This window comes from Pleuronectes platessa, chromosome 14 (genome assembly GCF_947347685.1).
Source record: "Pleuronectes platessa chromosome 14, fPlePla1.1, whole genome shotgun sequence".
Classification (NCBI taxonomy): Eukaryota; Metazoa; Chordata; class Actinopteri; order Pleuronectiformes; family Pleuronectidae; genus Pleuronectes; species Pleuronectes platessa.
This window is the reverse complement of record NC_070639.1, coordinates 3,875,127-3,887,452: the sequence shown is the minus strand read 5'-3', so window position 1 is coordinate 3,887,452 and position 12,326 is coordinate 3,875,127. Positions and strand designations below refer to the sequence as shown.

At 39.6% G+C, this 12,326-nt stretch overlaps 1 protein-coding gene across 2 annotated transcripts in view; it reads right to left on the bottom strand.

Moving 5' to 3' along the window:
- The window catches only part of man1a2 (mannosidase, alpha, class 1A, member 2), a 121,123-nt gene that overhangs the window by 30,117 nt on the left and 78,680 nt on the right, over positions 1–12,326 (bottom strand). For both annotated transcript variants that reach the window (XM_053439603.1, XM_053439604.1), the window contains exon 7: positions 701–795. In XM_053439603.1, the coding sequence (XP_053295578.1) occupies positions 701–795 (95 nt within the window). The remainder of the gene's footprint in view (positions 1–700; positions 796–12,326) is intronic.

Sequence of the window (12,326 nt, the reverse complement as noted above, 5' to 3'; positions counted from 1 at the left end):
TTGGTTAAATTACAATAACACACAACCATATGGGACACAGGAGGCATCTGGAACTGCTTACATTTTACATGAGTGCAGGTAACATTAATAGGTTGTGACTTGTGTGTGTGTGTGTGTGTGTGTGTGTGTGTGTGTGTGTGTGTGTGTGTGTGTGTGTGTGTGTAAGCAGCATTTTGTATGTCTTATCAAGCAGAAAAAATAAAGATGTGTCCCTTGTCTGTTTTGTCTTAAGAATTTAATATTATGTCTACAATTATTCCCAAAGGCTTATGAGAAAATGTATATGGTGTGTGATGGGAGATTAAGGCAAAACATTGAGTGTCGGCTGTCTAACGAATTAGAACTACCTTGAGAAAACAAGGCCTTCTCTTGTACTACCCATATCGCTAACAATAGACCAATGAATATAACAGGATGTTCATCCAACACACGCAAACACTGAGCCCGGGTGCTTAGCAACAATGTAGCCTGCAGATTAATAAAGCAATTTTATTTAATTTCCTTGTTTCTGTCATTGATTATGTAAAGTGGGGGATGGACGGACGTAGACAACAAACACAATCACACACACACATTCTCAGTGTCTTCCAAAGTACAATGAAATAAAACGCTAATATAGGACATCAGTAGAGATTGACAAAGGGAATAAATAAGAGCTCAAATGTAGGGCTGATGGTTTTTCAGTTGCAGTGTCACTGACCTCTTCAGGTTGACCATGGCCCAGGGGATTCCTGTGGGAGTGTTAAAGGCAGGGAGCAGCTTCTCGGCTAACTGGACCGCCTTAAGCTTGAAAACCTGGTAACAGAGAAAAGAAGGGTTAGTCTAACACTCCTTAATTAAAAAAAATATTTGAATATTGAGCTGTCCATCCCTTTGCCTGCTTAATATTCTCCTCAAACTGCTGACAAGTACAAGCATAAATCAACTGCCAACAACCAAAACAAATAGCAGGACGAAGGAAAATAAGGCAGAGTGAGATGACAGGAGACAGACGATTGCTAAATGATGGCTGCACAGTGTCAGAGCTGAACAGATTAATGGGGGAGACTGGCAGCCTAATATATGCAAAACCTTCCTTTACACTGCGCTGCAGTAAGGTGAATGTTGCAGAATACCCCGAAGATGTCTACGAGAAAAGCTCGGAGGTCAAACTGCATCAAATGAGCAGCGGCAGAGAAAAAAGAACACAGTCAGAGTTGGATTTCTATTATCATGACTGGCGTCTAATTTATACAGAGTGATGTGGAGGGGAGGATGTGTTCGTTTTGAGATTACACAGGTTCTTGCACTCGTCTGACACATGAAGGACCGAGAAATTCTGCTGCAGCCCTTGTTCTTTTCTCAGTCTGCCAATCAAAAAGATGAAAAGACACTAAGGTTATGATGCCGCTGCACTAACTGGATATGTGGCTGTGCACAGAGGTAATAACAACAGTCGGATGAATGATGTAATACTGCAAAGAAGAAAAAAATTCACAATGTAATTCTAAGCAAACAGCAAATACACGAATAAACAAGTTTACTTTTTCCTAATACAAGTTAAAAACTAAAACTTCAATAAATCAGCTTTTACCAAGAATGGAATATTTTAATGCACCCATTGTTAGTAATTGCTTTAATTGATGTATTATCTTTTTTAATTTTCTCAGTATTTTCATACAATCTACACAAATTGAAAATATTGAATGGAATACATTGGTATTGATATGTGATTATCTGCAATATCTTCGAATGCTTCATATGTCTAAATTCTGTACAAGCTGAGCTAAAACTCTGTGTAATTCAATAAAAAATAAGGAAAAATTAAAATATTGAAATTGTGAATTAAATAAATGCATAGATATTGCATGTTGTTGACAAACGTTTGCTAGACAAACAGAATATTGATCCAATATATTTCTAAATATAGAAGCATGTTTATTTCACGGAAGGTCAATTTTTAGAGGGTTAAGACAAATTTTCATAATAATTGCCCTTCAAGGGTTACCTAAAATAATAAATACCTCATTTCACATGGCAATCATTAGATTTTATCTATATACATATACCAAAATATTGTAAGCACGAACTGCAAACCATTATGGAAGTCAACTTCTGTTGAAAACATGACATTAATGAACCATTGTGCTCAAGAAAGTCTTAATCCCAGTCGACACAACTGTCAAAGTGAACAGACACCAAAACCTCTGTGGACGAGCTGCGACACTTTACCACATCGTTACAGTGACAGAAGACTGAGTGCTCCATCGTGTTTGCGCAAACATTCAAGAAGTAGAACATTTTTAGATATAAAACTTTGTTACCGAGGCTTACACCAGGGACAATCTGCTTCATAAAAAAACATGAGATAAAACCTTTACTTTTTTACTTGTACGGACACACTGGGGGTCCGCCTGCAGGCGGGGGGTATAATCTATCACTGACGTAAATACAAGTCTCCTTTTGAGCCTCCTCATGGACGGTGGTACACACGTGCATTTGTTTACAGGCTGATGGAAAAAAACTGTAAAAGATGGTCTGATATTTACCCTTGTTCAGTTTCTTACTCTGTCGCTTTCTATTTATCTATTCTTTGATTCCTCCTTTTTGGTTTATTTGCTGGCTCTGCCATGGGGATCATACTGAGAACACCAAGGTGGCTTTTTCTTATAGCTAGCTGCTGTCTACGACTCTAGGTGTGTACTTGTGTGACATTGGCCATAATATATGTCGCAAATGTCCCTGTATGATAGACTATAGCTACATACAAGCGTTCTGGCAGTGAAATAAATGCTATTATACTACTATACTATCTATGTTCTTATATGAGCTTGTGGACAATGACCTTTATTTGAAGCTAAAAATAAAAACACACCGTGTTGGTTTTAATAACAAAACACCACATCCTTCCAACACAAGCATGCAAACAATTGTGAATCAAAAGGTGCTACCAATTTAAAACCTTTTAAACTGCTGTGCAATTTTGATCCACTTTGTTGGAAAAGTCCTGGAAAAACTTTCCACTTTAACAATTTTACTTAAGACAGTTGTGGAATAAATATTCAAAGAGGAAGCCGACAGTCAGGTGGAGCAGACCCACAGAGAACAGCACTTCAATGTGAGGCAGGCACAGGCTGATTCATCAACACAATCTGTCAGGGCTGAGTAGTTTTATAGAGAGACCAGATCTATGGAAAATTCTTGCTGTCTCACAGACTTATAGGGAGCAATAACACATGCTGCTGTTTGCAGAATTCTTAAACAGCCAGTGGGACATCTTACAGAAGACTTGGAGGTCAAGCTGTGGCGTTAAACAAGAGACAAACACAGACTGAGACAGGGAGAGCGAGAGGATGGTGCTGTCAGATGTTGGGATAGCCCTGGGTATTGAGACATTATGAGATAGTGCAAGAATACGATAGAAAGAGAGCAAACATTAGAGAGAGGGATCAAAGAGAAAGAGAGTGATAGAAAGAAGCCTGATGCCAAGAGATGATGACACAATGATGGAAAACTTCACAGAATAATTCCTGAGGACAGATACAGGCCAAGCTAAGGCTGCAGGCAAACATATACACGCACATACACACAGACCGACACACACACTTTCTGATGGGCTGGAAACAAATTTGAAGGCTAGTGTCCAAAAACAGTATTACCAGGAATTTTTGGAATCAAACTTTCTTGAAATACGTCTATTAAAGCTGAAATGAAGTACATTTGACGCACTTTTCCTCCAGGCAAGAATGTAGACTGTGGTAGACTTAATACTTACTAATACTCATTTTCACACTTGTTCCTTCATATTAAAAGATCAAAAAGATCATCAAACAAAAGCTTCACTGTTATTCATTCTCAAGCCCCAAGGACAGATCAGTACCCTATAGTGCTCCAAATCAGAATAACAGAAACAGAAGCATAACCGGACATTAACGGTAGCATTTACCTAACTAAACTAACTAAAAATAACAAACTTGGAACATGAGACAGGACCCATCACCTTAAATGGCTCTTATAATGGAGTATCCTCTGGTAGCCGTGAAGAACACATGTTCTCCTTCTTGCAAGTTATTACTCAGCACAAAAAAAACAGCTGCGTTCCAGTAAGCTGACAAGCTAATGCTAGTACAGAAACCATGACCACAGACAACCTTTATGAAGCCGAGAGTTCACAGATCCCTCTAAGGGTAAGGAAAACAGGCAACAGAAAATATTGACACATCATTACCAATGACAACAACATCTACACATTCGAAGGGTGCGTTTATTTGCATCTCAGGTGGGAGAACATGTGACTTGCTTTTAAGCTGGTGTGGATCAGGCTTTGTGTGTACGTGTGTGTAACTGTGTGTGTTTCTGCTTAATCATCATAAACCCCTCCTCTGATTTGCGACCCGCCCGCCGGCTGCACTGAGGCCCTTAACCAACTCCATCGCCTTTTATTGTCAATCCCGCTGCTGATGTCATCAAGCAGGGACAGGATCCAAACGACCCATCAGAGGAGACAGCCAGCCGCCTTCACCGATAAAACGTTACAGTTTATGATCATCATCTTCCTCTGCCGCTTTCATCTGGAGGCAGGGATGAGAGAACAGGCTGCTCTCAGGGAAAACGCAGCCAGACCTTGTGAGCAAACAAGGCTCATATTGTTGGTTGTTAAAGAAAGTAAACATGCTGAGAGAAAGAGGTTCAAGAGTTTGCTTCCTAAGTGACTCTAGGTTATCCTTGTCTTGTTTGAATTACTACAGAGCATTTTAAGAGTTAGGAAGAGTGGTACTCTATCTCGTTTCACTTATGTAGCTAAGAGGGTAAGCAACATATGTTACCAGCGGCCGGTTGATCTTTTACGTTGTGTTAGGTGCTTCAGACATAAGTAGATATGTGTGCAACTTTGTGTACAAAAAAAGATTTGTTCTGGAGCAAAAAACATAAGCAAGAAAAGTGGAGGTTACAGGGATCATTCAGGACTCCCTGCATCCCCCAATTAACTAAATGAACTAAAGACTAATGTGCGTTTTTAGCACGAGCCCCTAAACTCTTACAAATTGCTATTAGACAATCGACATCCGTTACTACTTTTAAATCCCTTTTAAGAAAAACATTGATCTGAGTAGATTTTTTGTTATTTTATTCAAATATTGTTTGATCCTTTGTAACTTTGTTAAGAATAATGCAATATTAACAGATGAAGCTTATTCTTATAATCATTGAGTGCTATTTAATAGGACTGTAACTACTGATTAATTGTCTCATTTAATGCAGCATATTCTATTGTTAAAAATAACCATCACAATTTCCCTGGAGCACTAACTCAGTAACTAAATAATCAGAACCCTATGATATTTACTTAAATGTAAAACAAGGAAAAGTAATTCTCACGTTTGGGAAACTTTTGCTTGGAAAGTTACACAAACATTGAGAGACAGATCTTTGGCTTCATTTATATTTGTATAAGGCCTAAAAAATTCACACAAATAAAAATGGAATCAATGCTGTTCTCCTTTAAATCCCATATTCTGGTTGTAGCTATAGGTTTTCATTAGAAATAATAAAAAATGTCCCAATAAAATTGACAACATCATACATAGATTACCATCAAACACGAAGGGGGAGAGCTTCGGCAATGAGTCCCTCCTGGATCATATCCTCATTTTGTATTCCTCCTACTGAATCAAGTTATTCAACCTTCACTCTGACAATCTGTCCTATTCAACCAGTAACCACTGAGTTGTGAAATGTACTACGCTTAAATTGTCAACGAAACAAAAGTTACGCTCGTGTCCTTTTCCACCTTGACACTTCTCCAAATCACTACAGCAAAACAAACCACGAGGCCCATGTGCATCTGTACTGTGGACATTATATTTACTGTGGAAGGGAGACATATATAAGAATATAGTGAGCTTTCAGCTAAAAATCCTTGGGGAAGACGAGTGTGGACAGTTTGCTGTCTGGTGTTTCCAAACTGGTTTCCATCATCCTCCCTCTAGGGCTGACAGCTTTAGTGTTCAGCCTTTTAAAATGCATTACAGCACACTTCAATATCGATCACTGAAGGATGAACACGCATACACATGCAAGCATGCATAGAGACGTCTAACCATAACAAAGTCCGTCCAACAGAGAACGTTGTTCATTTTGGATGTACATGCCAATATCCAATCCGATACACATATTTACTTTACTTTAATGCTGATTAAATAGCTTTTTTTTATTAAAAGAGCACAGATGTAGAGTTTTTAATCTTATTATTTTTTATGAGCTTTTTAACCCAAATACTGAAAGTTAATGAGCTTAAATAAAAGAGCCCTACCGGCTTATCTGTCGGCTGATAAAAACTGTCTGATATGATATGTCAGTATCAGCGTGCATGCTCGAAAACGTGTGAAAATTTTCCAGAATTAACACTGCAGCAAAGATGTGCAAGTTAACTTTCCAATTTACGTCAAAAAATGTCTTATGTTTAATGTTTATTCTAATTTGAAGTTATATATATTTGGTTGAATAAATGGTTGTATCAGAGTGAATCCTCCTCAGTTAAGCCCATCAGCAATTTACTCAAAGAATCAACATTAATTAGCGGCAACTCAAATGATGTGTTGCTGTTGACGCTTGTCATCATAACCTGTGAAAGTGCCACTCAGCACCGGCTGAAACTGAGAAGCTGCTAGCATAATGTTTTCAACAGCGATAGTAAAGCAGAGTTTAGTAGCTCCGTACTTTTCAAACCTTAGAGTCTGAACTTGGAGTCTCTCAGTGCCCAAACAATATTTCACATTCAGACGTGCATATTTTACAGCAGCTAATGTCGTGAGAAGCTGCTGTGACGTGTGCAGCTGTCTTGAAGGCAAGGAGCTCAGAGTACAGTGCAGTTTCATACAGTTATGAAAGAATCAGATTTTGATCTCTATTATTTGATCAGATCCATTACAATGTGAAAGGATCGTTCCCTTAGGGAACCGCTCTGGACACCTCAAATGTTTGTATTGACTTTTATTATTTCAGCATCCAAATAATGGTGAAGCTGTTCTTGTTGCTACCTGTTAACTGAATATCACAAAATAGATTTATCAGATTATTCAGATATATGTTCAGTATAATCCAGTATAATCCAGATATAATTACAATACTATCAGACTCCCCTATCCTTTCTACTCCCATTTATCTTTTGACTGTTTCCACTTACTGTTTCTCTCTACTCCCCCATTAGCAGTATCCTCCACAACCATCCCTCACCCCCCATTCCATTTCTCTTCCCCTTATCACTCTTTTGTCCATTCTCTCTCCCTTTTTCAGGATTAGTAACGACCATAGCCTGCTGGGTTGTTTGTTTCAATGAGTCAAAATCCCAGACAGCTGATTTAGAGTACAGCAGGGAAGGGTGAGCGGGTTAGAGGGGAACACAGGCTGGTTTTGTGGCCCTCATGGCGAAGAATGACGTTAGCTCTGCCAGGGGGTGGGAGGTTTGATTTCTTCTGGGACTGGCCAACAATGCAAGGAATGCTCCTGTAAAGTGCTTTGGATTAAATCATTTGCGAAATGGAACATCAATGTTACGTCGCAGGGAGAGCTGTAATCCGCCACTCAAACATGTCCCAAACTCAGCCAATGATCCAGTTATTACACATGAGGATATCATTTGTAAGCTGTGAGCAGCTGGGAGAATCTGAAACGGCTGTAAAGCAGAGCTGGGGCTGAAAGAGATGAGTCTAGACAGAGACACGAACAACACAGTCTTCACAAGTGCAAGAAGTCACATATAAAAAACCCAGCCACATTAAACTTAAAACACATTTATTTAATCCTAGATTTGTGAAAACTTTATTCTGCATGAAAAACAAAATGAATGTTGGTGATACTGTGGAACCAGAAAAAGAACAATACTCGAAGCAGATTTTTGCATAGACATCCTGAAGTCCTCACAGCAGTGTTTAGGTATTTCCTCTTCTCAATCTTTAATAATCAGATTCTGTTGCCGCCGTCGTTTAACCAATCATCTCTTTTCTATTGCATTTTATAAGTGTGCCTTGTGCGGAAGCTTCTACAACACAAAATTTAGCTATTTTTAAGTTAAATAAAATGCAAGTGTATGCATGTTTTCATCCACTACTGTTAGAATTTGGTTCATTGAGATGAGCAGTTGGTGGTGCTAACTCTCTTATTAATATATCCAATATAATCTGACTTATATTTATGTCTAAAACCATTTTTTAAATCTCTCCCGTAAAAAAAGCTTGTATTCATTCAAGTCGGCATTTCTGTGCATCATAACTTGTCCGTTTGCATCATAACTTGTCCGTTTCCATGGCAGTTAAACGTTTTTATCTGTCTCATGCGCAAAAACATATAAAAAAATATGACATCATTGGTATTTCTAAGCTAGAAATGTACTTATTCATTTATTTTGCTAAATAAAAAAACCCTGATGTCTCTTAGTATAATAACATTCTAAAATATAATATGAATTTCTTCCATTCAATTAGCACAAGTAGCGCTGATTATTCAAATCCAACTTAGTCTCTAAAGCTGTTTGAAAAGAAGTAAGACTAATACTAAGTATTTGCCTGAAGGACTTAAAGATCATAATTTTCCACTGCAATAAAGAATCTGCTCATACGTAAAAAAAACTACATACACAGACTGAACCCAGGCAGACGCACACTGTACACAAGCAGACACGGGTGTAAGCAGTGGGCCACTGTTGACATGTAATGGAGTCTCCTAAACGGATTAAGTGGTAGACTGTGAAATGTGCTGAATGCGCCTACATGGTTAGACGGACCCCAAGGCCCCATAGGAGAAACAGGATTAAGTAAGCAGTGAGTGTGTGTGGAGTTACTGTGTGTCATTTCCATACTTTGTCATGCCTCTTCATGATCAGCTGATCATTCACTCATACTGTTTAGTATCCAGTGGCCTTGAATCAAAAGCAGGGGGGAAAGATTTGAGCAGTGACAGAGAAAACCTAGACTGAATCATTAGATCAGCTCTGTGACAGCTTTGATTACAGACATCCCACAGTCATCCTGCCAGCTGTCACCTTTAGTATTGTGATGATTCTGAAAGCAAGAATGCAACCACTAAACATAAGGCCAGAATCTTACACGTGATGCAGGACGACAGGTGCAACCTGTTGAGATCTCATTACTTTATTACTTTAAATTTCAAATTTAACACTAACCAAAGGATTGTTCTGTTTAAAGTGCGGGAAAGACAGATATTTTGCATATATTTCTGGTAAAGTCAGGGGCCTAGCAACAAGGCAGACAAAGCCGACAAGCCGACTGGTGTCAAAAAATTGAGAACGTCTGATCCACGGCAACGACAATATTTTCAGAACCTTCCTAAATTATACTATCGGCTATGAACAGGAGACTGTTCATGGATACTGTAACGACGCCACAACCCATAACAAGAGTAGTTTTTGCTAAAAGCATTGGTGTTTTGGGTAGGAGTCTGATTTGACGTCAGACCCCGTAGATTCCTTTTGCCTGGAGCCCACAAATTCCCTTGAAATGAGATGGATAATGACACTGAGATTGGTGACACCAACGGCCACATATCAGTGCTGGCTGGTTGTTATATGTAAGTCGCACCTACTGTACCTTGTTTTAATCATTTAGATGATCTTTTCTTGAATGTTACCTACTTGTTCTGTGATGTATCATTATTACAGTTGAGTTTTCTGAATTTTTCTTAGGGATAAAGGGAGAAGGGGACTTCTAGTCTAACTTTTACATGAACCACTGTACACCATCACTCTCTTTCCCTCATTGAATTTATCCCATTTGTCTCCATCCCTTTTCCTTTCCTGTATTCAGTGAATGGTCCATTTCTTCACATCCTTCTGCTTGCCACCTCTGCAAAAGATATCTCTCACTCTTTTTCTGGCCTCTCCCGTTTCTCTCTCTTCTTCACAGCTCTCTGACTTAATCTCATTTGGACAGCCTTTCTACCTTTTTCTCCTTCCAACTTTCTATGTGAGCTTGCACCTTCCAGCGTGCTTGAATCAAATAATAAAATTTTAATATATCCAGTTTGCCGTGGAATGACAAGTCATTTGTTTGCAGAGCGGAGCTCATGAAGCTGCAATGAAATTTTAATTTCAGTTTAAGATATGCCATCTTGGTTTTTCCTTACTCTCTCAGTATGTGTGTGTGTGTGTGTGTGCGTGCGTGCCACAGCAGCAGCCAGCTACTAAGCATGTCATCACAGCAAAATCTGTAAAAGACAAGAATGGTTCCCGAGGGAAAGAAGACGACTGTTGCTTGAAACAACTGGGGTGGCCAAAATATATGCTGCTCTCTCACTGACATAAACATCAGTTAACTGAGATTTCGCCTCTTCAATGCTGTGAGATGAAACAGACAGCCAGCGGATAAACTGCAGTCTGCAGTCACTGGACAAGAGAAGAAAGCAGTAAAGTTTGGAGTGTTGGCGATTTTTATGTACTAGATATATTTAGTTAACTTTGTCTTTTGTCTTATTTTTTAGACCTCTTTTATGACACAGCACATAGATTGAGGTCAGAAGAACACTTTCCAAATACATCACATAATGGTTTTATATAACATAATATCCTTTCTTCTTGTGCCGTATTGCACAACGCAAGGTTGAGGACAACAACTTGGGAAAGGTACAAATTATCTCAGAGAATGGTTTGGTGAGACGAGCCAAGGTTTAGAAGTTCTTGTCCAATAAACTAAGCATATCATTTATTGGCATTTGTAACCCTGCTGCATCCAGTATTGAACATAAATTAAGACGTGATCTGTCAACCGAAAAACCTCGTTCCAACACCCTGCAAGGCTCCCCAAACATGAGGTCATGAAAGAGATGGCAGGAGGACAGTGAGATGATGAGGGGGTCAGATTCGCTTTGTGGCAGACAAATTAGGTGCCATGTTTTTATATATTCATTTTTGTTTCTTTGCCTCCGTTTTGTTTGGTATGCCATATCCATTCTCTCTTAGTCCTTCCTTCTGTTCTCTTCTTCTTTTTTTCCTATCATCGTTTTTATTGCTTTTTCTCACAACCACTCTCCCTCTCACTTGCTGTTCCATTTCTGCCATTCTCCAATCTCTTTACCTCCTTCCTTCTCTCCATCCACGCATCCAGAGAGTGGTTTGTTCTGTAGCGTCAACGTCTGCAGAGTCTGCAGCTTTTCTTTCAGACGCTCTCACCTCATTATCCTACATCACAATGCCTGGCTGCTTCCCTGACCTTCTCCCTTCAGCGAATATTCTGCTGTTACTTCCTCATATCAGACCTGTCGCGCTCATCCTCTCTGGATAATTTTTTGTCTAATGCAACAAGGGGGTGAAAACACCTGAGATTCTGTTATCTTTCTTACACATATAATAGGTGTAAACCATAGACTGTAAGATACTTATTTCACACCATTTGATATTTCATACACATCTTTCTGGGAGATGTCAATGAAGAACTAATGCTAAAAGAAGTAGAGCGCATATAGGCCAGGTCTCAACAGTCCACTGAAATTCTGCACCAAATTGCATATACTCAGAAGCTGTTTCTCAATTCAGTGGCCACTTCATTCCGAGGGTGCTTTTTGAACACCAATTGCGTAACAATGGTGCATTTTGAGCATCCCATTTTGAAGGCTCCTCCAAATTCTTTCCATCCCTGAGAAACGAAGGCTGGTGGATTCTTCTCGGGCCAACCTATCCCAGGATTCATCGCGCTTCAATGACAAACCGTCTTCTCTATGAGGAAATGGAGCGGCAAGCAATGAGACGTCAGATGCTAGTCTCAGGCTTCAACTCAACTGAACAGCTGAAGGTTAACCAAAGGTCATGTCCAACAGCAGCTCTATTGCTAGGCTACATCAAGTGTTGGACAAAGCGGGTGAGGCCAATCAGAGAAGTCCAAATTGAAAACATATGTAATTTCCATGATGCCTGCTTAATCATCTTTCTTCTCACATATGTTTTATTACTTTATAGGGCTGCTCGATTAATCGAAATTTAATCGTGATTACGATTATGGGGTCAAACGATCTCCAAACTACTATAATCGAGTTGAAACGATTATTTGGCATTTTTTCGAAAGAGACGCGCATGCGCAATTCAGTCCTTCCCCCAAAGCATTCAGCGCTCAGCTGACTGGCTCTCACTCTCAAGCAGCTGTAAAGTGAAGGAGACGAGTTGTGTGTGTGTGGTGATCGGCGGTGAAAAAAACAGCACGAGTGGAAAAGCAGGGAGGGCAGCAGCAGACCATGTAGCGGCCGCGCTTCGCACCGCTATTCTCAAGCGCGGTCTTGCCTGGCTGTTCAGACCGGACCCGCATTTCTCCGCGCCGGTCAGCCGGTCAGAGAGTGTTAAGGCC